A 27,481-nucleotide genomic window follows, 5' to 3' on the forward strand; every position below is an offset into this window, starting at 1 on the left:
CGAGTGAAGTCAGCCTCAGTGACTTACTCCTCGCTTTCTGCCTAAACTTAGGCGGCCCAGACCACTCACCTAGCCCCCTGCGAGGCGGCGTGGGGAGCCGCACGGCCACAGGTGGTTTCAACCTCGCCCACCAGAGGGCGCCAGCTGCATCCCCCGCCCCCCCCCCCCCCCCCCCCCCACGACCACAGAAAGGTGAATGGTCTCGAGCCTGACTTCCCCCACCACGCTACGCTGGTTCCTGATGGAAGCACCTCAGTCGTCCTGGAGAGGAGAAAGGGGCCTACGACCCTGACCACTGCAACCCAGAGAGAAATCATCTTCTTTTATCCTTAACTTGAAGAAAAAGGGAGGTTAGAGCTTGAACCTCAGCTTCTCACCAGGAGGGGTGGGGAAACCTACTCCAAGGATGTGTTGAAGCAGGGATGCTTTTCCGTGTTGTGGGACGCTCTCTCCAAAGTTTACCTTACCTGCCCCAATACCAGCCCCTTCGGGTTATCTAGAGATCCCTCCCACTTGTTCACTCATTTGCCCAGCAGCCAGGGTGGGAGGGAGTGGGCCTGGCCCCACCATCCCACCAGGCACTGTACTCTGTCCATCCTCAGCATGTCTGGCCCCAGGCTGTCTCAGGAGTTAACCGTTTGTTTGTTTGTATGTTTGTTTGTTTGTTTGTTTGTGGGACATTGAAATACTGCCCCCCTCCCACATCAACACAGCTGCTGAACTGCTGACCTCAGAGTTGGTCACATACACACTAATGCTCACACCAGGTACTTCCCTTTCTCTTCCTGGCATAGCAGCACCCACACCCCAGAACACCTGATTACAGGCACCAGAGATTCCCCACACCAGGCGGTGTGCTGGGGGTCAGGAACCCCTTAGCCCAGGAGGTTGAATCCCAGGGGACCCTCTCTGCCCCCATATGCCAGGCCACCCGGATTCTGGTTTCCCTGTCACCCAATCTGGCCAGTCCCCTCCATCTGGCCCCTGGAATCAGGTTTCTAAGGGCCCAGACCAGCTCAGAGACAGCCTGCAAGACTGGAAGGAGGAGCAAAGACTAGCCTCTGCCTTTCCCCTCACAGGCCCTGTCAGGGCCTGAGCCCCCTCATGGGGCTAGGGATGCACATTCCTTGGACTGCTTAAGCCCCTTTATCTGCCCCCTGCCCATCAGCCTGAGTGCTGACAGAGGCCCGGGCCCCTTGTTTGGATGCTGATAACCTCCTGGGATGGCCCTCCCCCACCTGTAGGGACTGAGAATGGGCTTGGTGTTGGGAGGTCCTCTTTTAGTAAGGCAGTTGGGGCCCAGGCCTTGCCTGGCCCCTGGGGTCCTAGGGATAGCAGGATCCCACATTTCCTCACCCTCCCCAGGCCCAGGGCCACCCTCGGTGCTGCCACAGTGCCACCTGGTGGCCCCTAGGGGAATGCCAACCCAGCAGGTAAAGAAGCCACACAAATGAGTTGCAAAAAAACCTCCACATCACTTTATTACAGCCTTTATCCAAAAATGTAAAAAGTATTAAAAATGTGTAGTCCTGAGCTTCAGATGCTGACCTCCAATCTCACAGGCAAGTGGGGAGACAGGGTCAGGAGAGAAGTTCAGAGTTCCTCCCACTCCTGGAGAAAAGGGAAGCCCCAGATATGGCATAAGATTAGAGAAACACCAGGGCCCTTATGAAGAATAGGACCACCCTCTCTCCAAGCACCAGCCCAAGACCCCACCCACCCACCCATCCATCCCTCCTCTTCAACGGAGAAGACACATTTAAATCTCTTGAAACTTGTACAGGAACATAGTGCATGGCACACGTAGCAGGCAGCTAGCTGACCTGAGGGAGAGCAAACAAGGGGTCAACATCAAGGCCGTGTTCACGTGCTCCTCCTGCCCCATCCCAGACCTTGCTGGACACCCCTCTCCCCACTCACCAAGGCTAGGGCCTGCCCCTCTGCTTCTTGGCAGGTAGGATGGGGCACAACTCAGCTTCCTCCTCCTCACTCCCTTCTTCACTCTCTTCTTCCTCAGAAACGTCATTGCTTATAGTAACTGGTAGATACATAAGCAGTAAAAGAGGAGGAGGTTAAAGCCAGACCCCCTTCATACCACATGTCATTTATTCATGCCCTGTGGTGCCAGGGATCCTGATCTCCCAGAGCTTATGGTCTAGGTGGGAAGAACTTCAGATACTAAATGAGAGATGACAAAGAGCCAAAGAAGACCACGTTAGTGCAGGTGGAGAAGCTGAGACAGGTTTCATGCAGGAGGTAGGCTTAAGTAGGACAAAAAGTGGAGGATACATCACACATAGTCTGTATGGAAGCTCCACTAGGAGATAAGGATAGGATGGGGCAGGAGTGTAGAGGGCGGCGGTGGGAAGAGAAACTCGATGGCAGAACCCACTAGACAAAGGAGAAGACTCTCACCAATCTGGTGCCTCCCAGTGATGCGCACAGGGCCAGAACCTGACTTCAGGCGGAAGGTTACAGGTGGCTGGAGCTGGAAGTCATCCAAACTGAGCTGGAAGAAAGACAAGGATGAAGGCCTGGCCCACCCCATTTTGTGTCCTTGGGTCCTCAATTCCTAACAACCACCACTATCACTACCGCCACCACCACCTCAACATATGCCTGAGAACTCACCATGGGTTGGCAGGACAACTTGAGATTGGCCACAGGGACTGCAATCTCCTGATGGTCATGATTCCTGGCAACGACTTCTACCACATTACACTCATCTTTGGCCCCCTCGGTGAGGCAGAGCTGGGAAGAGTACACAGAACCCTGGGGTCTCCCCAAGCAAGGATTGACACCACAATCCTTGTGGAGGCATCGACCCTATAATTTGCCCCACCCCAGTGATCCCTGGATCACTCAGCCAGGAAAGCTGCCCATGTGGGAGTTAGGCAGAGGAGCGAACTCCCAGTAAAGGGATTGGGGGTGGCGGTTGGAGGCCCCCCCGAGTTGCCTGCTCAGGTCCAGCGATTCACCACCACCACCTTTCCCCGCCCCTCACCATGGTCAACGCCAGCACATGCTCCGATTCATCCTCTTCCTCTACCTTGAAGGTGAAAGAGCGGGTGTGGCCGGAGAGCTCACAGCCTGGAAGAGGGAACAGTGTGAACGTGCCTGAGTGTGCGTGGGGGGCGTTCCACCAAACCTCTGTCACGTGCAGCCATGGTGTGACCGGCCATTTACGCACCCACTTCTCAGGAACACCAGGGGCGCTCTGTCCTGGGCTCCGCCCGGCACATCTGGGACAGCGGTCGCGCCACCCCCTCCCGCTTGGTCTGCCGCGCACCGGGCCCCCTCCGCCTCAACCCACGTCGTGTACTCATCTGCATTCCTGTTCTGCCCCTGACCGCCCTAGCACCACCCTCTTCCCCTCTTTTCCTCAATACCGAAGAAAAAACTGTCCATAGTGACCGGAGCCGGGACCCGCAGACCCCCGACCCCCCCGGCCCGGACTCGGCTCTCCTGACTCAGGAACGCTAAAGCGGCGGCGGCGCCGGCGGCCATGCTGCTAGGGCCGTCTGGAAGCTCCGCCCCCCGACACGTATAAAGCGAGGGACTCGCAGCGTGTTCCGGCCCCGCCCATTAAAGGAGCCGCTGGCACTTGAGAGAGGAGGGACGAGGCGCGACCGGACCTAGGGCTTTCTCCCCCGGGGGCCGGTGGCCTCTGGTCGAATCTGTGTGTCGGGACTGCATGGAAGGGTCAGAGAAGCATGGATTTCTTAATGTTAATGTCCTTCCGCACTTCCATGACCACGGCTCTCTGAGGGCGGCTCCTGCCTCCATTTTCTCTAGCTCCTCGCACCCTCTGCTGTCTCCACTCCCCCAATCCAGGGCAAGTTTTCGTCAAAGGGAGAATACAAAAACAGAAACCTTTCCAATTCCCCTAGTAAAGGCGAGTTTCAAGGCAGCGTTTTCCTCATAAAAGCAAAGGAAATACGCTACTTGCCTTGCCTTTCCTCCAAGAGAGCCGAGGCTCCTGAAGGAAGACTTTTTACCCATGGGTTTATTTTCTACTGGAACCATGGAACCACTCGGCCCTCTTTCCAATATGCGTCTATGCTTCCTGCTCTTAACGACCAGAGAAGTTCACTATCTAGAAGGCTTCTCTTTATTGAGCTTAATATGCTGGTTGGAGGCCGGCGCTTGCTAGGAAAGGATGTTAGCTTCAATGTGCAGATAGCGGCTACTTCTGGCAGACGTACTTTGAAGCTTATAATTGCAGCCCAGAACACCCTTCCACCATTAGTATGTCCCATAATTTGGGCAACTCCCCCACCCCCACCTCTCACCTTTTGACCAATCAGGCAAAGTGTGTTCCTTATCCTACTAGATGGGAGGGAACGCATTCAAACTAGCGGCCCTAACTCCCACCCAGGATATAACTGTGGGAGGAGGGTGGCTTGGCCGAGAACTAGTCTTCCTTTTTTACCTTGCCATGAAGAAAATCTGGAAGGAAGTTTTTTACTGGAGACGGGAATAGGAAGGTGCATCCCCCAACGTGAACGGCTATGGAAGATGCTTGTGAGACATGAAAGGCATGAGAAAAGGTACAGAGCAGAAACAGGAAGTAGGTTTACACAGTACACCACCACACACATTCACTTCAAGTTTTATTTTGCCTCTTGCATGGTCTTCAGATAGTTTTACAGTTCGTTTTCTACAGGAACTGAGCTGTGATCTGAACAATCAATGAAATGTCATTCCAACCTTAATAAATATTCATAACCATAGAAGAGAGCATAGCACTTTACCATCCTAGAATGATGAAGGTACAGGCCTGGACATCTGTTTCATGGTTAGCATCTGTGACCAGACCAGCCAAAATGATTATTATAAGCCAAGATAAAACCACAAGCAAACTTGCTAAAAATCCTGATTCCATAGATTGACACTGAAATCCTCCAAATAAATGCTAGAATTGTCCACTAGAGTACAAAATGTACTTAAAGAGAAAACCAAGTGACTTTAAACTGTTTTATACAGCATCTTGTAGAGCTCTTCCCTTCCCCTTAGCCTTCTTAGGTCTTCTATCAGTTAAAGGTTTCTACCCTAAAAATAAAGAGGCCTCCTTCCTCCTCTCCATTCATCTTACCAACTCAGTGCCCACTCACAGGCCCTGGTTGAAAGTCACTAGGTACCACTAGGCACAATGCTTTAAGATTCAAAGCCCAAACTGATGGAATTTCTTCCTGAAGGAAGATGCCTTTTCCTTGCCCCTCCCACCTCAGCTCGAAGTAAAACAGCTGATAACAAAACTGCAGGGAAGCAAGATAACAAAATACTGTTAGGAATCCATGATGAAAAAAATGAATCCTGCAGAGATTACCTGTTAACCTCATGCTCAGAACCCCTAAAAACACCAAATCTAAATTAAAATACATGAAGCTTTCAGAATCTGGTTAAAGGAAAAAGAAAAGGGTAACCTTAAGTCATTGGTTAAAGTGTGCTCATTTTTTTAAAAAAATTAGATACAAACATGCAATTAAAGACTCTGATTTAATAAAACCAGTTGTAACAGATCTTGAAATTAAAGGACAACTGATCTCCGGGCCAATGGGACCAGTAAGTCCCTGAACCCTACTTGATGTCAAAACTAACATTTCACATGCTGACCTGCATTGAGGTTAATTTCCAGAAGTGACTGCACTTTGCAAGACTGAGTCCCATGAAATTAGACTCTCATACCCAAAGTGGTCATGGCCTAGCCCTAGGTGGGAGGCACTTTAAAAACAATAAAACTTCTTTAAAAAAAAAAAAAAAAAAAAGACAAAAGTAAAGAAAATCCATCTTCCACTGATTTACATTATTCAAAGTGCCATCCTGAACCACACACCCTTTCATTTTCAAAAGGAAAAAAATTACAAAAACAGTGAACACAAAGGATACTCAGGTTACAGCTAGTTTATATACAAAAAAATTTACAAGTCTGCCATTTTTAGGCTTTTGCCACAAACAAATGCACATTTGTCCCTACAAAGCACAACATGCCTGAACCAATGGTCACTACAAGAGACAACTGGCCATGGCTTTACAAAGAGCAGAAAAACTGCCCCAAATTAAAATCATTTACTCAGCTTAAACTATGCCACAACCATCCCACTTGGAATCTCTACCCTGAAGCCTCTGAAACCCACTAAATCTTTCTCATCTCTGCCATGTCTCCAAAGAATGAAAGACATTTTTCATCCAATAAATCAAGGAGGATGACAAATGATTCTAATTACTCTTAGGTGAGAAATGCAACCACGCTGGATGCAGAACACAGTGCTGACTACATTTATTGAAGACCCCCTCCCTATAAGCCCATGTAAGAGGTCTTGGCACCTAACACAAGCCCCACAAAGGAGGCCCACATCTGTTTCAGACAGGATTTGCATCAACACAACCTTCCAACCAGTGAGTAATCTCAAAGTGTGATGGGTGAGTTTTACATAGTCTTCGTTTCCAATCCAAATTGGCTGATTAATTTTGCCATTCCAGAGGCTGAACTGTATGAAGACCCCAACCACCACCGACCAAGTGAAGTTCAGAGACTTTCGGACAGTTCATAGTGCCAACAAATTTCACAGGCTCCGACCAAGTATAACCACATCCTTTGGAAATCCTTCCATTTTTGCAATTTCAAAACAGCCTAACTTGCTGTAAAATTCCAGAATTCTTTTATCATCTGGTCTCACTTCACAGAAAGCCCCCCGGGAGCCTAGAAATAAAACAAATATTCAAAATGTAAATGTCAACTGGAATTATGGATAGGAGTTGTCATGAATCTTTAATATATTTCAAATAGGTGACAGTAGGAGCTTATCTATACCAGTCCCTAAATTTCATACCACAATTTTTAAAATTCATATGAATATTCAATGAATATTAGTATTCATCAATACTGAATACTGCAGCGGCAACTATCTTAAATGATGGATATGTTAACTAGCTTGAATGTGGTAATTACAATTATTTCAAATCATCAAACTGTACACCTTAAATATATACAGTTCTTAATTCTCAAAAATACCTCCATTAAAAAAACTCAGTGAAGCCATTTGCAACTACGTGGATGGAATTGGAGGGTATTATGCTAAGTGAAATTAGCCAGTCAGAGAAAGACAAAAATCATATGACTTCACTCATATGAGGACTTTAAGAGACAAAACAGATGAACATAAGGGAAGGGAAACAAAAATAATATAAAAACAGGGAGGGGGACAAAACAAAAGAGACTCATAAATATGGAGAACAAACTTAGGGATACTGGAGGTGTTGTGGGAGGGGGAATGGGCTAAATGGGTATCTACTCCTGAAATCATTGTTTACACTATATGCTACCTAATTTGGATGTAAATTTTAAAAAATAAAAAAATTAAATTAAAAAAATAAATAAAAATAATAAGTATTATAATAAATAATAAAATAATAAAAATAAAAATAAAAATAAAATATTACTGGCAAATAAAAAAAAATTCAGTGAAACTCTTCCCCAGAAAATCTTTTGGGGAAGAGGATGTAAGAAACCTCAATGCAAAAAATACCTCTGTTTAATGTTTTAATACAAAGTACCTTTGAAGAGCCCACAGGGCAAAGGCCATTCCAGTTTATGTCACAAGCCAATATAACCAGAATATGTTGTACATTCTAAGACATACCTCCTATACCTGCATGATTCAGTTCTAAGCACAACACTAAGAATTATCCTATCTTCAAAGAGTTGTTTAAATTATTCCACAAGAGGGATACCACTGACTCAAATGATACAAAGATGTAACAGTTAAGTGCACTCCCAAGTAACAACAACCCTCTAAAGAGGTCTCAAACAAGCTGCCCATTTTTGTACTGTCCAAGGGCTAAAAATAGTTTTTTACATTTTTTAAAGGCTGTGTAAAAAAAAAAAAAGTATGTAGGAGCAACTGGTTGGCTCAATACGTACAGCATGCGACTCTTGATCTTAGGGTCGTTAGTTTAAGCCCCACAATGGGCACAGAGCTTACCCTAAAAAAAATAAATTAGGAGCACCTGGGTGACTCAGTCGGTTGAGCATCTGGCTCTTGATCTGAGCTCAGGTCATGATCTGTTTCTGACTTCAAGCCCTGAGTCAAGCTCTGTGCTGACAACACGGATACTGCTTTGGATTCTCTCTCCCTCTCTCTGTGCCCCACCCCCATGCTTGCACTCTCCCTCTAAATAAATAAACATTAAAAAAATTAATGTATGGTGGGGGGCACCTGGGTGGCTTAGTCAGCTGAGTGTGTTTGACTTCGGCTCAGGTCACGATCTCACAGTTTGTGGGTTCGAGCCCCGCATGGGGGTCTGTGCTGATACCTCAGAGCCTGGAGCCTGCTTTGCATTCTGTCTCACCCCCGCCCCACCACTCCTCCCCTGCTCACACTCTGACTCTCTAAAAATTTTTTTCAAAAAAAATTAATGTATGGAACTTAATTTAAAAAAGAATATGTAATTAAAATCTGTATGTGGCCACTGGAGTGTATTTATTACCTAGACATTTATAGAAAAAATTTTCATACCACGAATATAAAGCAAAATTATTTCTGTAGGCTGAGTTTAGAGAACACTCAAAACAATTTGTCAACTTGGGGCACCTGTGTGGCTTAGTCGGTGAAGCGTCCAACTCTATTTCAGCTCAGGTGATAATCTCAGTTTTTGACATACAGCCCCAGGTCGGTCTCCACACTGAGAGTACGGAGCCTGCTTGGGATCCTCTCTCCCTCTCTCTCTCTCTCTCTCTCTACCCCTAACCCGCTCACTTGTATGCTCTCTCAAAATAAACTTTTAAAAAAAGGCAACTCTGCATTCCTTTTTTTTTTTTTTAAAGTAGGCTTCATACCCAGTGTGGAGCCCAGCACTGGGCTTGAATTCACAATCCTAGGATCAAGACCTGAGCTGAGATCAAGAGTTGGACGCTTAACTGACAGAGCCACCCAGGAGCCCATCAACTGTGTATTCCTAAATGAAGCTTCTTTTGAGGGTTCATTTAATTTCCAATTATCACAGTGAGTCTCCTGGCAAAATAAATTTAACCTCATGTATTCACTTCTCATTTAAATGGGGCTCAAAATAAGCATTCATAGTATAAAAGATCAACATTTTCCAATGATTAATATACATGCAATTCTTATACCACTAATTATTCAGAAGCCAAACCATACATGGTAGGGAAGGGAATGCGAGTTCAGCGTAATTCATTTCTTTCTATCCTGTCTCCACCTAGCCCAAACACCAGCAACTACACAAATATGTACTCACCATTAGCCTTCAGTGAAGACAGGAGGCAAGCCATCATGCTTTTGGCTACACTCGGGTCAGTTACTTTTTTATGAATATCCATCTTTATCAGAGAAGGGAAGTTGGCAAGGAAAGTTTCTGGCAACACTTCCTGCTCTTCATGGAAACTCAACATTATTTTCTGTAAAAATTTGAAAGAATCTCTTGATTTTCAGTAACTCATTATACATCTATATCCCAACTACAGAAACCAGCAATAGGAAAAGGAAAGCAACATTCAGTAACTCTTCCAGTCATTATGTACTTATCACATAAAGAATTAATTAGCTTATAATTCTAGCCGAAGCATTTTCACTTTTAAAACCATTTGTCTGAATGTAATGTGGTATTCTGAATTCGATCCTGGAACAGAAAAGGACATTAATGGATAAACAAGTGAATAAAGTGTGGAGTTTATAGTACTGCACCAAAGCTGGTTTCTTAAGACTTGGACAAATGTAAAAAATGGGTGAGGGGTAATAGAGAAATTTTGTATTATCTTTGTTAAATCTAAAAATATTCAAAATTAAAAAAAAAATTTAAGTTTGTATTGCTTACACAAAAATGTAAATGTAAAAGAGGTTACAGTAGACCCACTGGTCATTCTTTGTATGTTCCTATGCTAAAAACTGTAATTGTCAAATATAAAACAGTAATGCATCAACAGCTCAATCACCAGCACACTGTAGTTAATATCTATGTAATTACAAGTAAGTGAGGCTACTCCACATCAGCCTCTTATTACACAGCCATCTGGCTAGAGGAGAAGGTAAAAAATAGGAATAAACTCTAGAGAGAATATCAGTAAACTGGTATGGGAGAGAGAAGAATTTCAGAAAAGGCTAAAAGGAACAACATGGAAGAAAAAAGCCATGTCACAAATGAAAGAGTCCAAATATATCTCTACAAGTATTTATTGGGCATAAACATTATCAAGAAGGAACTGTTGTTTTTTTTTTTAATTTTTTTTTTTTTTTCAACGTTTATTTATTTTTGGGACAGAGAGAGACAGAGCATGAATGGGGGAGGGGCAGAGAGAGAGGGAGACACAGAATCGGAAACAGGCTCCAGGCTCTGAGCCATCAGCCCAGAGCCCGATGCGGGGCTCGAACTCATGGACTGCGAGATCGTGACCTGGCTGAAGTCGGACGCTTAACCGACTGCGCCACCCAGGCGCCCCAAGAAGGAACTGTTTTTTTAAATGCATATGCTAAAATAAAATGCATATGCTGATGCATAGATCAAAATAATCATAAATTATATACGAAAAATTCACTGAAGTTGGGACAGGGCAGACATATGACAAGAAGTACTCCTATCTGCAAACAGACTCTCAGGGCAGCTCACCTCTATTATTTTTTTTATTACAATGAGAAATACATTACTGAGAAGGCAAGTGAGCCCCCTACAACCAAGCAAATGAAAGATTTTAATTAACTTGCCCTGAGTACCCAAAGAAGAGACCATTTAAGTTTGGGTACTTCACAACAGGGTAGGCCAAAAAAAAAAGGTTCTTTAGTTGTCTATATTCTGTTTTTACTTGAGAAGTATTATAACAATGTTTCCAAATAAAAAAAAACTCCTAATGCTGAGGAAACAATGGAATATGTCACGCTTAAGAATAAGTAATGGGGTGCCTGGGTAGCTCAGTTGGTTAAACGTCCAACTTTGGCTCAGGTCACGATCTCACGGCTCGTGAGTTCAAGTCCTGCACTGGACTTTGTGCTGACAGCTCAGAGCCTGGAGCCTGCTTCGAATTCTGTGTCTCCCTCTCTCTCTGTCCCTCCCCTGCTCACACTCACTCTCTCTTTCAAAATTAAACATTAAAAAAAAAAAAAAAAAAAGAATAACTAATAAAAGGGGTGCCTGGGTGGCATAGTCAGTTAAGCATTTGACTCGATCTCGGCTCAGGTCACGATCTCACAGTTCGGGAGTTCGAGCCTCACATAGGGCTCTGCGGATAGCACAGAACCTGCTTGGGATTCTGTCTCTCCTTCCCTCTGCCCCGCTCCCACTTGTGCTATCTCTCAAAATAAATAAAACTGAAAAATTAAAAAAAAAAAAGTAAGAATTCTTTTCTGTAGAGAATTTAGAAAGCAATGACATTTTTTTGACAGCATGAGAGAGCATGCACACACAAAACTGGAGGAGGAACAGAGGGATAGAGAGAATCTTAAGCAGGCTCCATACTCAGTGTGGAGCCTGACAAGGGGCTGGATCCCACAACTTTGGGACCATGACCTGAGGTGAAATCAAGAGCTGGACACTCAATTGACTAAGCCACCCAAGCGCCTATTGAAAGTACTGAAATTTTAAGATATCTCTGCTTACTTTACCTTAGTAAGTACTTTAAAACTACTGTAGTATAATTCTAAACCTGCTATTACCTCAGCCTCGGAGAGTTCTTTGTCACCATTTGGCTTGGTATACTTCTCCTGCATGAAGGGGATCCAGGAAATTTTACATTTTTTAATGAAGGGGGTCACATCTACAGTGCCCAAGGCATAACCACATATGCCATCTTCGTCTTCTAGGACAAAACAGTAATCCAGGCTAAGGGAAAGCAGCCCTCCTACTAACCTGCTCAGAAGAAAAGAGGGTAGAATGAGTTTTTAACCCCAAATTTTAGACTTCAGTGACGTTAAGGCCTTAACGTACTTGAATGGCAACCTACAGAAACTACATTGTAGTTTAAGAAAAAAACCAAAAAATACACACGTGTAAATATTCACATTTAATTGTAACTAAAGTGGAATTTCTAGAAAACTTTATTTCTAGCCATCACCTCCCCTTAACCTGATAAACGTGGCTATGAAATGTTACTCCCAAATCCAACAAATCCAAACACTTCATCACATACTTGTCTCCAATAAGGTCAGGCTGACTTTGAAAAGGTAAACCCACTCCATCGTCATACATTTCTCTGCAAATCTTGTACACGGAAGCCTGAAAATATAATCTAGTTAAGCAACACATCAAGAAAAATCGCAACAGAAATTAACAATAGGACTCAGTGAGTCAGACTGGACTTCTAGGACAGAGTAACAAAATGCCTGGCCTGTCATAAATATCCCCTCTGCTTTAATATTTATTCATTGAATCATACTTGTAAAATCAGTAGAAAACAGTATGGTATAGTAAACACTGAGAATTGTTTCAAAGGAGATGGTTTTAGGCAGTTAAGAAGTAGATTCAAAATGCTGCAAACTATGCTGCTGAGCCTCTCAGTTTTGTATACATCCAAAAATTTTTAAACATGTTAATGGTCTTTAAACAGGCTTGCTGTTTCCTGTAGCTGTCAACAGCGGGTAGATACTTCACAACTGGGAATTATAAAATACTAATATATTAGAGAAAATCAGCCAAGGACCATACCACTTGGACACACCCTAATACCTTTCAGCTGATTTTCATAGAGGAGGACTTACTTAAGGGATTTAGCTCAAAATGTTTATGAGTCTAACGTCCTTATTAGATTCTCCCTTAAATATTAACCCTCACGTGTTCAATGTTTCAGTTAACTTTCTCCACCTAAAGTTCCTATTTGAAAGTACCGAACAGATTCTCTTAACAAGGGAGTTCAAAGGAAACTTGTGAGCACCATAACCATATACCAAGTTGGTAGGTAGACAATTACCTCATCTTTAGGAAAATATGGTCTGATAGTATAAACTTTGGAGGTAGGAGTCAGTGGGGGTGGTTGAAAAAAGAGATCATTTGCCCCATCAATTGGCAGCAAACGCTGTGGGAAGAAACAAAAGGAGATGGATTAGTGTTGGGAAGAGATCCATTTCTTTAAATGGGTGTGCACTGCAGATTACCAACTTAACATTAACTGGCTACTGCAGGCAGACCTAAAGAAGAGGGGTGTACTATGCTTTACTAAAACAAACACCTCTTTGCTGGGGAAAGGGGGTGCTTCTGAATAGAAATTACCCAAACGGAGTTACATAGCTTTAGTGGCATATTAATGGGGATTTAAACTTATAGTAAAAAAATAAATAAAAAATAAAAAATCTATTCCAGTATCACAAATCTACTTTTTTTAAACCAATCTCATATAGACCATCTCTGTACTAAAAGATGGCAGAACAGAATGTCAGGAGGAGAGGTTTGGTCTGAAGAGGGTTATCTGTCCAGGAGACGCTTTATCCCCAAAGCAATGCGCTTCAGTTTGCTGTGCGCAGCAGAGCACCTGTTGGGGGGAGAAAAGTAGAGCACCTGAAAAGTCCATGAACAAATTCCAATCCAAAAGTTTCTTATTTTGTTCAAATTTTCATTCACAGACTGTTCTTTCAAATATAAGTTTTAGTTGTAAAATAATCGGGAAAGTATCCAAAAGCCCTTTCACCATTCACTTGCATAATTATTCATCCTTTTTGCTCATGGAGTTTCCACTGGCAGACAAGCATGCGCGCATTGTGCATTGCGGGCGCAGATTAAAATGGTGTGCGACCTGCAAAGAAACAATGTGAAGTGTATACCTAGAGCCGCTGCGCTTCGCAGGCGCGGGGGGAATTGGCAGCATCTCCTTCAGAAATTACTGTGAAAGAGGAGGAAAATTTGATTTAAAATCCAGCTATGTAACTAAATTGAATTTGGGACTAGAAAGCCTTCGGCAGACCAATCCTTCCAGCCATCTGATGCGCAACATAAGGTTTCTCATAAAACAAAGAAAATGTCAATTCAGTTGTGAATTCATATTGATACCTGGAACTCTCCTGCTAGACCACCTCTAAAGGCCCAGGGTTCTTGGTCTCCAATTAAGAACTGTGCTGAAGAATGACTACGACACCCTGTTGAGATCAGATCCAAGCGGAGAACGTTACGAGAAAGGGGATTTCCTGGGGTCTCAAACGTCCAACAAACTAACAAACACTTTGTGGAAATAACTCTCTAACAATAATAATCCAGGGTTTCAGGACAAGGCTGTGATAATAGTTTTTTTAAATTTGTGATAGAATTTCAATACTGATGTTTTTTCCTTTGATTCATGAATAATCACTTTAAGAGTTCTACTCTTTAATTATTGGAAGAAAAGCCAGTCTCAAGTTTGTCTGGGCCAAATCTGTAATATTCCCTAGATACAGCTATAAAAATCAAGCCAGCTGTTTGCTCTGTAGTAAAATCACAGTAATTATGAAAGTGAAATGAATGAGATAGATAATGAGACATTTTATTATCACAGCCCATGAAGGAATTAAACCTGTCTGAAGTCACATTTTACATTATGAGGAAGGGTACAGGAAGGGAAAAAGGGGAAGGGGAGGATTAATCTTGTCAGAAAACTAAGGTCAACGGAATAAACAAAAGAAATTGTTCAGTAAGTAAGTTGACATCAAAACACAATGAAAACTTTATTTTTTCTAACAAGGACGATCCAATTTAGACTTGGCTAATAGTAATGGTAGTCGGACAAATTCTGAGCACTAAGGAGAGTCGACTGATGCTCCTAATTTATCCACAGCTAAGACATACTTTTCTTAAAAGTATGGTAGTATCTGGCTCCTCTGATTGACGATTATAATTTTTGCAGTGCACCGAACACAGGCATGGAGTAACAGGGTTTGAGGTCCAGAAGTCAGCATTAAGATTACCACGTAACCAACTTCAGAGGCAATAAAGGAAGCTAACAAGAAATAGTTAAAAGCAAATATTTGGAGGCCAAATCAAAATCACCTGCCTAGTCTTCTGACAAGATAAAGCAGCGCAATATAGTTCTTTTCCATTGGAAGACAGCATTCTACCTCCTGTTCAAGTTAACAGTCTCATCAGTACAATATATAGTGTGCTAGTCAGACAGTCCCAAAGCAAACCAATTTTTTTGTTCACAATTCAGGCCCATTAAGAGATTATATCCAAGTTTGTCATTTTTTAGGGGTAGGGGTATTTTAAGAAAACATACATAATATGTAGATTTGTAAAATAAATATGAAATAGGGTCAAAATTTAGGCTAAGAGAACCTGCCCCATTCCATAGGTCAGTGTAAATTTACACTGCAGGAAAAAACTATACTCTCAAACTTTAAGATCAGCCAATTTCCCCTACCCCCCACTTTGAGACTACAACATAACTAGCACTTCCAACTATTACAATAAAAAGCTGCATGTACGAAGAGCTGTATAAATGAAAACATGGTTAATGCCTCAGTCGCTGCGCAAACGTGACTTCAGTTCATGCCTACTGCCCTTAAAACTGAGCTACCTCACAGATAGACCTTTCAATTTAAACTAATTAATCATGACGCGCTGTGAACATCTGCCGCTGTCCATCCAATAGTAGTAGACACTTGTGCTGAGGATTCTCCCATCTGTACACAATGGGGAAGAAGATAATAGAAGTCGTTAGTAATCAAAAGTACTGCATAGCCACATTCTTTAAAGGACTGAATGCCAGCTGGACTGGAGAGAGGAGGAAAACAAAGGGCTCTAAGCAGTAACTCCCTGATATCACTACAGATCTATGAAAATACTCTACTTGTCGTGAGCTTTTTCTGAAGCTATGTGCATGCCAAGATAATTATTTAAAATTTCTAAGATGCTCTGAACTTGAGATGTACAATAGCTACCTACACAATTTGGGAAAGCTGCTCCTGTAATTGCACAGTACAGAAGTAAAATCTGAGAGTAAACAAATACTGTACATAATCAAAAATTAAATTTTTAATAATTCTTGAATTACAAGAGGAGTATCAAATGTTTTAAATGATACTTTCCCAAGCCCAAGAAACCAGATTTCAGGTTGGAAACTTAAGATTTAAATCCCTGTGAGAAATTATAACCCCTTGGCCAGAAGCCTGGAAAGCAAATGCTGTCATCCAATAACCAATGTAGAGGTATTTCCTGAGCCTAAAGGCAGATATCTATCACAGAAAAGAGGTGTCTTGGAGCCTTTTAACAATAGGTCAAAATTCTCTCTTCTAGGGGTGCCTGGATGGCTCAGTCAGTTAAGGGTCCAACTCTTGGTTTCAGCTCAGGTCATGATCTCACGTTCATGAGTTCGAGCCCTGCACACTGGGCTGCGTGCTGACAGTGCAGAGCCTGCTTAGGATTTTCTCTCTCCCTCTCTCTCTGCCTGTCTCCTGTCCTTGTGCACACAAGTGCGTACATGCTTGCTCTCAAAATAAAATAAACGTAAAAAAAATTCTTCTATCTGTTGGGCTATACATATATATACAGAAACCCAAAGTTCTATATTTTCAAATTAACAGAGACTCTACATTTGGCTGATAATTAGCTGTGTCCCAGGAAAGCTATCATTAATATTTAAGAGTCCAAAAGTATGTAGGCAGAAAGTGAGAAATCTCACTGTTACTACTCCTTAATCTCAGCTCACAGTATTTCACATATCTATTTCACAAACAAGACCAGGTAACCCATCACAGTGTTTGTGACTACTATGAAAACTATGACATGTCAGTCAGCCTTGCTGCCTGCTGTGTGCTGTATGTACATCCATTACATATTCCTTATAGCTGGATTGAAAACCTGGAAATGAAATGAGGTCCCTGGAGAAACTTGGCCATGCTGGTGCTTTTTACCAAGTTTGAGATTTTCCAAAAAAATCAATTTTGAAAAGAAACATACATAAGTTAATTTAATGAAGGAGTTTTTAAGGGATTGCAATTTTCATCCCCTGCTAAAACCAATTACTTGGTAGAGGAATAAAGAAAAAGCCATGTGAAATAACACCAAGTAGCACCAGAATAGCCTTATCACTAAAGCTCGCATGCGCACAGGGCTGGGAGGATGGCTTCCTCTTGCCAGGCCCTTTAGGTCATTTCAGCAATTGTTCTGTTAAACACAGCATTAACGTTATCAAGACCCAGCAAGCAGCAGAGAGCTTACACAGTCACAATTCATAGTGTCTCATCTCCAAATCGGATAAAAGTGGTATACAGGATTCCATCCAGGAAGCATTCAGTCAGAGCAAGTTAAAGTCAGTACTTTCTAACACATTTTCAAGATATTTATGTTGAATTAGCCCAAGGGAGAAAAATCAATGTGCTTGATGTATTTACTGAGACTTGCACCTCAAGTCAGCCAACAACGGCTGTACCTTTGAAAGAAATCTAAGCAAAGAATTTAAACACAGTTGGAATTTCACCAATTCCCTAAATATTTTTCTCCCTGTGGGATAATCTTTTTTTTTCTTCATTTTTAAGGGACAATATATCTGAGGAAAAGAGATTATTCCTGGTGTACCTACCTAACCACTGTACAAAAGACTTCACCATAGACATTATACTCTTGATATCCCAAACATAGGAGTACATGTCATAAAGGATTGTCCTGTTGGCACAATTGGAGAGTCGAGTGAACATTCCCATCACCAGTCCACACATCTCCTCAAACTTGGCTGCTCGTGACCGCCATTCTTCAATCTATTGAGGATCAATAAAAATATGACTCAAAAACTGCAAACATAACAAAATAAACTGCTTATATTTTCAGGTCCCTGCAATTTATCCTAAACATTAAAGGATCACTGGGCTTAAACTCTTTATTTTATTTATTTATTTTTTAAAATTTACATCCAAATTAGGTAGCATATAGTGAAACAATTATTTCAGGAGTAGATTCCTTAATGCTCCTTACCCATTTAGCCCATCCCCCCCCCCACAACCCCTCCAGTAACCCTCAGTTTGTCCTCCATATTTATGAGTCTCTTCTGTTTTGCCCTCCTCCCTGTTTTTATATTATTTTTGTTTCCCTTCCGTTATGTTCATCTGTTTTGTCTCTTAAAGTCCTCATGAGTGAAGTCATATGACTTTTGTCTTTCTCTAATTTCACTTAGCATAATACCCTCCAGTTCCATCCACATAGTTGCAAATGTGGGCTTAAACTCTTTAGACAAGCAATAACAGTCTGTGTCTCCCCAAACTGACAAGTATTTCTGAAATAATCAACTGTGCCTTTCCTTCATTTTTCACTATAAGGTCAAACTATGGAACTCTATGTACCGGAATCCAAAACCACTTTCAAAGCATATTCTAAGATGTGGTCAATTTTCTGCTAGTTACCAATATATTCATTTAAGATGTCATATCATCAGCATGGGGATGCACCCAGGCTAGAGAAGCAGATATAAATCAAGCATACTCACTTTTTCAGAGTCTTTTCCTTTGCAATTGACACTGACAACACTGCTATTTGCTCGAAGCCACTGGAATTCCCGTAACATCTGCGCTCCTTTGGGTCCATGCTCATAAGGAAGGTAGAACAGGTCAGCAAGCAACTGCAAATCCTCCAAAGTCACTGGTTCCACAGTATACAGAGGCTTTTCATTGGGACCTGGCACAAACTGTTCCTTGTTTGTCTGTTCATCAGTCTGCATGGGGGCAATATCACTAATGCAATCTTCCTGCATAGACATCTCTGGGGATTTTGATTCAGCTATGCTCTCTTTATCTGTGTCCATTGGTTTCAATTCCTCAGCCATTTTAGCTTCAACAATTTCAGTGAGTATTTGATTGTCATTCTTGTGGTCTGTTTCTTCTTGTTTTTCTACTACCATGTCCATGGGTTCCTCATCTGGCTGTTTCTTTTCTTCTTCCTTGGTCAGAGCTGTAGGTTCACCACTCAAGGCTGCTCCCTGGCTCATAATGGGCTCCTGATAAACTGTTGTGACTACAGTTGTGGCATTTAAAGAGGGTGCTGCAACTAAGGGAGTCCCATCAACTACACTTGCTTTAGCTCCACTGTGTGCAACTTGCCTACCTACAAAAACAAATTGCCACAAAGATAATCAGAATTAGAAACAGAACAAATCAGATCTAGAGAAATGTTTTCTTATTGTATCTCTAACCTCAATTTGAGATTCCAAATATTAAGCCCTGAGAAAAGTGCAATCCCTCTAAACCCCAGGGAGGTAGGGAGGGAAGAGAAGAGAAAAGAAACAAATGATAAACATCCCCTAAATATGCCAACATGTATTATCTTCTCTTCTGAAGATCTAGATGTAAAAATAATTATTCCAGAAAAAACATTTTTAAAACAAATTAGCATTCCATCATGATAAAAGCTACCTCAGACCAAAAGTTAAGATTTTAAAAACCTTATTTCTCTAGATCCCTTCCCAAATTTTACTTTGTTTTACGGGCCTATGGTAGGAACATCAAAATGTTCTTTACTTTACGATTCAACCATGTGACCCAAACCCCCTTACAACAAAGGGCCAAACTCACTGCTATACTGATGAGGTACACCAAACTCCTGCAACCACTCTGTTAAAGCTAACTTTAGAGCCATCTGTGGACTATAGAGCACATCAGTTTCAATATCTTCATCACTGCCTTCATTTTCTAACTTTATCTGGATCGATACAGTACTGTCTTCACTGTCAGCTGCAAAAAAAAAAACAAAAACAAAAACAAAAAAAAACAGAAACACAAAAAACAGTTTTGATTACAAAAGCCTCCTGAAAAGTGAGAGGAATAAATGCAAAACACCAGTTGTTACAGTACAACTAGAGAAACAAGGAACAGGAACATGAACAAACCTTAAACATAAAAACACAAACACAACCAAGACCCTTAACTGAACCACTTCACCTATAAGTCATCTAAATGCATTGCTAAATGTAGGGGCACCTGGGTGGCTCGGTTGGTTAAGGGTCTAGACTTCGGCTCAGGTCATCATCTCATGGTTCCTGAGTTCAAGCCCTACATCGGGCTCTGCATTGACAGTGTGGAGCCTACTTGGGATATTCTCTCTCTCTCTCTCTCCCTCTCTCTCTCTCTGCCCCTCTGACATCACACGCTCCCTCCCTGAAAATAAATACCCCCCCCAAAAAAATTGTAAATGCATTGCTTAATGTAAAATCGCAAATGAAATACAAAACACTAATTTCAGGGGCTTCTGGGTGGCTCAGTTGGTTGAGGATCTGACTCGATTTCAGCTCCAATCACGATCCCAGGGTCGTGGGATCGAGCCTAGCCTCAGGCTCTGCACTGAGCATGGAGTCTGCTTAAGATGCATCATTCTCTCTCTCTCCCTCCGCCCCTCTCCCCCATTTGCATTCTCTCTCTAAAAAAAATCAAATAAATAAATTTTGAAAATAAAAAATTTTTAAAGCCACTAATTTTAGAATCACTGGAAAAGTCAGTCATAAATGTTCAGAGTGCCAATCGTTGGGAATGTGAAGTTAAAGGCATATGATTTCCATAAAGATAACATTCCCTACCCTTGAGGGGCTTATAAATTAATGGGAAAATCATTACGAAAACATACAAGCAAATTAGTAAGTATATTGAGGGGGAAAAAGAAAAACCAATAGAGAACCCACATATTAAGCACAGATAATAAATAAGCACATAATGAAACTCTAAACCAGCATAGTGTTAGAGAAAATGAAGTCTGAACTCTGGCTTAGTATCCAAAACCTTCTACTCTTAGCTTTCCTTCATATTTCCCTGCACATGGCCCAGTTTGGCTACCACTCAATGTGCTTCATGCTCTGCCTTAAAAGCGGTAGGAGGTAGATGCCACGTACCCAGAGGGAACTGAGACTATATTTTGTTGGTTTTTTTTTTAATTCAAGGGGGTGATCCACAATGATTGAGCCTTAAAGGGAGGCATTAATCCAATAAACAGAACTAGAAGGAGTACAGAACTGAGAAAGAGAACACAACTATATGACTACATACCATACCCAAGTACCATGATGTGACATTCCCATACCCCCAAATGAGCCCAAATTCAGATAACTTCAAATTTTCAACGTCCAGCGCTTTTATCTCTCGTCCACCAACCCTTTCATGCCCGGCACCTCTACTCATACTGTGATACTCGTAAGTATCCTCTCCTCTAGGAAATGGTTTCTTAGCACTTTTGCTTAGCAGAAATAATCATTCCCTCCTCTGTGTTCCCACAGCACTTTGTAAACAATTTCCTCAGCATTTATCAAACAACAGCACAGTCACCTATATGCTTTATCCAAAACCAAACCATGTTCTTCAAAAGCGGGGACTACTTTATTCTTTGCATCTTTAGTGCCAGGAAGGTGCACTTGCCAAATCTTACTAAGTGTTTAAATATAATGAATAAACAACTAGCCAGCATTCTTACTTAGAAACTCAACTGGGAATTTTTCATGAATAAAAAATCAGTAAGCCAATGTCTAAAATGACAACACAGAATATGTTCCATTAATATAAGCTGAAATCTAAATGATATATGAAGTAATTCAGGTAACAGCTAGTGATCTAAAATACCCCATTTAATAAAAATCACCAGAAAACATAAATTGATTGGGAATAATCCCAGGAATAACAGGAACACTAAAAAACTACTTTGTCTAGTGCTCCGATTTCAAAGTCACATTTTAAAAGTAAAGAACTGGGGGGGGGGGGGGGGGGGGGAAGCAAAGAACTGAGGCCAAGAAGTTATTAAGTAGTTTGTCCAAAGCCACTCAGCCCTCTGATCCCTCCTTCTCTCACATATACACCTCACTCATAGGACTAAACAACATACTTCAAAAAATCTCTTAAATTATGATGACAAACCTGCACTTGACAATAGCTCTAGTTAACCCCAGGTCTCCCCGCAAGGTCAAGGATTAAGCAGTCTACTTACTCATCACTACATCTTTTCTCACTCCATTCATGTTTGATTTGTACCAAGTGGCAAGGGTGTGGATAGCAACATAGTTGGCTTCAAATTCACAATTTGGATTAGTAAGGACTCCTTTTAACCGTGGGATGAGTTCTGTGGATCTTCCTTTGTATGGGCCCAGAAATAGTCTCTTCTGATCATAATCATTAGCATGAATGTTATCCCAGATTACTGGAGCTCTCTTAATAATCTTAGAAACCTCTTCAATAGACTCCACTGGAATTTCTTTAGAAACAACTTTCGGACCTAGAAATAATGACAACCATTTGTTAAAAGACCCTCAAACATGATTCTTCAAAATATACTGAATTCAATTTTTTATTGTATTTTGTTATTTATGTACTTTCTGACAATTTTTCTTTTCAAAGTAACACAGCAACATGTCTTTTTGAGTGTTCAGTTTTACCCAACCCCTCCCCAATATTTCCTCAGGTCAGATTTCTAGAAATGGAATTAGTAGTAAAAAGATATGGATATTTAAGGTTTGGGCAGGCTTCCTCAAACTGGTATGTTATAAGGAACAAATTGTTGGGGTGCCTGAGGGGCTCAGTTAGTTAAGCATCCAACTTTGACTCAGGTCATGATCTCAAGGTTCAGGAGTTCCAGCCCCACACCGGACTCTGTGCTGACAGCTCAGAGCCTGGAGTCTGCTTCAGATTCTGTCTCTGTCTCTCTCTCTCTGTCCCTCCCCTGCTCACCTCTGTCCGTGTCTCAAAAATAAATAAACATAAAAAAAAATTTAATGTAAACAATTTTTTCCATTATAATACAGCTTGTTGATTAATAACTGTTAATTCGGCAGGATAGCTTTCATTTTATAAAACACTCTCCCCCTATGGCTGAGATCAATACTCTTTAGCCCAGTTCCCTACACATCTATTATTTATCAGCAACTGATACTCAGATTCACTGCAAAATCCTTAAAGATGTTTTTTATACTAAATGAAGAATGTATACTTCATAAAAGGGAATTTTAACAACAAAGTTTTCTGGTTAAAGTTGTTTTCAAAAAGTATCCAATTAACCAGAAAAACCAATTTCTAAGTTCTAGTTAACTAAAGTTTTACTGTATAAATCTTAAAGACTTACCTGTCCAAAGCACCTCAATTCCAGGGAGAAGCTTTTCACCCACAGTCCTTAAATAAGGAGACTGAGACACATTTGGGTAACAGAAAGTGCCACAATATTCTGAATGTAAAAAGGAAAATTAAGTAAAATAGTTAGGAGTGAAATGGTCACGAGTTTTTAAATGGGGGGAAAAAATGTCTACCAATTCTAAATTCTTTTCATACAAATGATAAAGAGCTTCCAAGTCGTATCTCAAAGGAATTAAACTCAAGTGGATAGTTCATTAAAGAATCAATTAAAAATAAAGAAAAATAAGAATCAATTCATAAAATCTGATACTCTTCCCCCAATAATACATATCAATCCTTATAATCCTACAGTCATTAGAAATACAAGTTTACTAAAGAAATAATTAGAATGTTTAGTATTTTCTACATACTTTGAATTGGCTACATTTCTCTTACAATTAGAGGCCAAACAAAATGAATTGACAATATCATAACAGACAAAATGCAGTATTATGTGCCATGTTATTAAGACTCAACTGCAACTAAATAGTAATTTGCAGCTTCTGCACTGCAAAGAAAACAATCAGCAAAACTAAAAGGGAACCAATGGAATGGGAAAAGATATTTGCAAATGACATACCAAATAGTTAGTATCCAAACTCTATAAAGAACTTAACAAACTCAACACCCAAAAAACAAACAATCCAGTGAAGAAGAAATGGGCAAAAGACATGAATAGACACTCTTCCAAAGAAGACACCCAGATAAACAGACACCTGAAAAAAATGCTCACCACCACTCATTATCAGGGAAACAGAAATCAAAACCACAATGAGATAGCACTTCACACCTGTCAGAATGGCTAAAATTAACTTAGGCAACAACAGATGTTGGTGAGGATGCAGAGAAAGAGGAACCCTTTTGCACTGCTGGTGGGAATGCAAACTGGTGCAGCCACTCTGGACTACAGTATGGAGGTTCCCCCCAAAATTAAAAATATAACTACCCTACAACTCAGCAATTACACTACTAGGTATTTATCCAAAGGATACAGATGTGCTGTTTCGAAGGGGTACATGCACCCCAATGTTTATAGCAGCGCTATTAACAACAGCCAAAGTATAGAAAGAGCCCAAATGTCCATCGACAGATGAATGGATAGTGGCACACATAAACATACATACATGCATACATACATACATACATACATACATACAATGGAGTATTACTCGGCAATCAAAAATGAAATCTTACCATTTGCAACAACGTGGATGGAACTAGAATGTATTATGCTAAGCGAAATTAGAGAAAAATACCGTATGACTTCACTCATACGTGGAATTTAAGATACGAAACAGATGAATATAAGGGAAGGGAAGCAAAAATAATATAAAAACAGGGAGGGGGACAAAACCTAAGAGATTCTTAAATATAGAGAACAAATTGAGGGTTGCTGGAGGCGTTGTAGGTAGGGAGATGGGCTAAATGGGCAAGGGGCATTAAGGAAGACACTTGTTGGAATGAGTACTGGGTGTTATATGTAGGGGATGAATCACTGGATTCTACTCCTGAAATCATTATTTGCACGATATGCTAACTAACTTGATGTAAATTAAAAAATAATAATAATAAAGCATAATTTTAAATTTAAAACAAGTAAACATTTCAGAAAACATTAAAAAATAACAAATAGTAATTTGCAATGAATTAAGTAATTCCCAATATAATCTTATTAAACATTATTTGAGTACTCCTGTTATATCAGACCTCTGAGATAAGGTTCATGGCTCACAGGATTCTCAGACATATACACAAAGTTAAATAATTCAGACAAAATTTCTTAGAACAAATTTATTTATCTCTTCCTGAAAAAGAAGGGGAAATTCCTTATAAGCCTAATTTTGAGAGGCAACTAAGAGAGGCTAATACATTATCAATGGAAGGAACCAGGGAGGCAAGGTGAGAGAGGAAAAGTGGGGCGGGGGGGCGGGGGGGGCGTTATTTAGCAAGTTTTCTATGCTGAGTCCTGGAATTCCAGAAGAGCCCAGATGGAAGTAGGAGGCGTGAAAAAAGATACAGATATGCATAGGCAAAAAAAAGGAACAAGTAGGAGGAAATGAGAAGTGACTAAGTTAAAAGCAATGTAAATTTGTTTTCTAGTTTTACATTTGATAATACTATCCTTCCTTTAATCCTGAAAATGTAAAGTTCATACACTTCCAGTACTAAAAAATACATGAAATCTTTTGCCTGTTCAGTTGCCATTTATTAGTCCCTAAAATTTCTCAAGTGTAGGACCTTGAGAAATGTCTTCTAGAAAAAGAATTCCTACTTTTATACACCAAAGGGAGAGAGGACAACACAATAAAGGCCGTATATAGTTCTTTGAAAATGATGTATTTCAAGAAGTCTAGTTAAATATAAAGCTATTATATACAATACCTGTGGGACAGAAGAGGAAAGTTTCTGGCTCTCCTAGGTATTGATAAATTTCATTTGTAATGGAGACCTGGGCATGAGCAAAAGAACTGAATACCTCTTTGTCTGCTGCACACATATTATGGTCAATATCATCAAAAAGCAAGGCAAATGACCTGCACCCAAACTGAGAAACCTAGGAAAAGCAGGGGGGGGAAAAAAAGATGATTCAGCGGCTCTTTTTAAGTAAATAAACACCTGGCTGGATCAGTCCGTAAAACATGCAACTCTTGATCTCAGGGTCATGACTTCAAGCTCCACACTGGGCACAGAGCTTACATAAAAAATAGGATTAAAAATATTAATGTAGACACTTAATAGCTCTATCTAAAAGTCAAACATTTTTCTTAGTAGAATGTTCAAAGCCACACCAATTTTTTTTACATTTTCTATGTTAAACAGCTAGACAAGTTGGAACCCATTTTTCATTTGAGTTTGAATGCAGTATGTTCCAACAAAGCTTCAACGATATTGCCTATCCCTACCTCCCTGGCTGCTGATTATAGAAGACCAGACAGACAGAAAAACAGAAATAGTAAGTGAACTCAAGAGATGAAAAACCTAGGCTTGTTCTAGTCCCAAAGACACACTGATCCTAATTAATCTCTGCACATAAACCTAACTAGTCCATAAATCAGAAGGAACATAGTATTTGATCAGATAGGGAGACAACCTCTTAAAAAGCATATTCATGGAAATTAAACCTCCTTATTAAATTTTTTACCATCTTAATGCCATCAATAATATAAACCTTTGCCTAAAGAAACACGCAAACATATATATGTATTATGTATCAGCAAATTTACTTTACCAGAAAAAATGTGCAGCTTTTATGTTATGCAGAATTTAGATTCCAATCAGGCTTACCAATAGCTTATTTGTTTACCTAGTCTGTTTTCCTTCTGATCTTTGGAAACCAGTCAACCATATGGAGACTGGATTATACCTCTTGTCCATATTAACATATTACATGTAAAGGCACTTACATCTAACAGGTAACACCCTGTTTCTATTAACCTCAATCACAAATTCAGTCAAGTACCCAATAATATACAGAGCTTCTCAAAATGCGATTCTGGACAACCTGAATTTTTAAAAATTTTTTTTTCTTTTTTTTTGAGAAAGAAAGGGAAAGAGCGGTATCACATGCACAGGGGAGGGACGGAGGGAAAGAGAGAGAGAGAATCTTAAGAAGGATCAGGCCAACTGCGGAGCCTGACTCAGGGCTCAATCTCACAACTGTGAGATCATGGCCTCAGGCACCCAGGCACCCCTGGACAACCTGAATTCTAAAGTAAGTCCCCACTCCCAAGTCTGTATTTCCACCCCAAGTCAGTTTAAGAATCTCTGGAAATGAACCCTATTAGCAACTTTTTAAGCATCACTTCTAAGCATTTCTTCTACAGCAGTTCTTATGCAAACCAAAGCCTGAGAAGCACTGGTACCTCCAGTAAAGCTCTCTTGACTCATGTTAGAAAATATCCTCTATCAAAAGCATGAAGGTAAAAAAATTGTACAGAAGCAAAGAAGTATAAATTTGGCGTCCTTTTAACATTATTAAAAGCAACTCAGAAAACTTTGTTTCCGGTATACCAAATCAGGGGGAAATAATGAAAAAGTAAAGCTACCTGGTCCAGTTTGCGTTTCAATGTAGATACTTCCTTGGGGTTAGAAAAAGTAATATCCAATCCAGGTGAGATAGCATAGATGAACTCTATCTCATATTCTCGTGCAGCAGAGATGAGTGTCATAAGTTGCTCTGAAGAAGAGAGTCCACGTTTTTAGAATGTAGCACAGAAAACTAAAAGAACCTTCACCTTTCAACTAAAGACAAGAGGTCATTTTCTCCAATTTACGATAGGTCAAGAAAGGAAAAATCCCTGAAATTTTACATGTTGGTCATGTCCAAGGTGATAAGTCATACAAAATGCCACAAACCTCATGTGGCTTAATGTCACCCTAAAATCAATAAAGCATTCTCTTTCTTTCATTGCCATTTCTCAGAAATATTGAATTAAGCATTACTTCTCTTACTG

The 27,481-nt window shown here is 40.8% G+C and overlaps 2 protein-coding genes across 2 annotated transcripts in view; both read right to left on the reverse strand.

Annotated features, from left to right (window-relative positions):
- Positions 1–1,451: 1,451 nt before the first annotated feature.
- On the reverse strand, positions 1,452–3,545 carry NPM3 (nucleophosmin/nucleoplasmin 3). Its single transcript, XM_086680693.1, has 6 exons — positions 3,390–3,545; positions 3,005–3,090; positions 2,632–2,751; positions 2,416–2,509; positions 1,921–2,038; positions 1,452–1,823 (listed from the first exon to the last, which is right to left on the reverse strand). Exons 1-5 carry the CDS (start codon positions 3,505–3,507, stop codon positions 1,926–1,928), a joined length of 531 nt encoding a protein of 176 aa, XP_086536819.1. The 5' UTR covers positions 3,508–3,545; the 3' UTR covers positions 1,452–1,823; positions 1,921–1,925.
- Positions 3,546–4,600: 1,055 nt separating this feature from the next.
- The window catches only part of OGA (O-GlcNAcase), a 29,561-nt gene continuing 6,680 nt past the window's right edge, over positions 4,601–27,481 (reverse strand). Inside the window, exons 4-16 of the mRNA XM_086680692.1 lie at positions 27,074–27,204; positions 25,410–25,581; positions 22,981–23,079; positions 21,853–22,137; positions 19,464–19,622; positions 18,383–18,996; positions 17,486–17,660; positions 13,987–14,072; positions 12,914–13,018; positions 12,137–12,222; positions 11,664–11,856; positions 9,259–9,418; positions 4,601–6,703 (exon numbers count right to left, since the gene is read on the reverse strand). Coding sequence (XP_086536818.1) covers positions 6,567–6,703; positions 9,259–9,418; positions 11,664–11,856; positions 12,137–12,222; positions 12,914–13,018; positions 13,987–14,072; positions 17,486–17,660; positions 18,383–18,996; positions 19,464–19,622; positions 21,853–22,137; positions 22,981–23,079; positions 25,410–25,581; positions 27,074–27,204 — 2,402 coding nt within the window. The 3' untranslated portion in view covers positions 4,601–6,566. The remainder of the gene's footprint in view (positions 6,704–9,258; positions 9,419–11,663; positions 11,857–12,136; positions 12,223–12,913; positions 13,019–13,986; positions 14,073–17,485; positions 17,661–18,382; positions 18,997–19,463; positions 19,623–21,852; positions 22,138–22,980; positions 23,080–25,409; positions 25,582–27,073; positions 27,205–27,481) is intronic.

Source organism: Puma concolor, chromosome D2 (assembly GCF_028749965.1).
Source record: "Puma concolor isolate L17-30 chromosome D2, mPumCon1.1.hap2, whole genome shotgun sequence".
Classification (NCBI taxonomy): domain Eukaryota; kingdom Metazoa; phylum Chordata; class Mammalia; order Carnivora; family Felidae; genus Puma; species Puma concolor.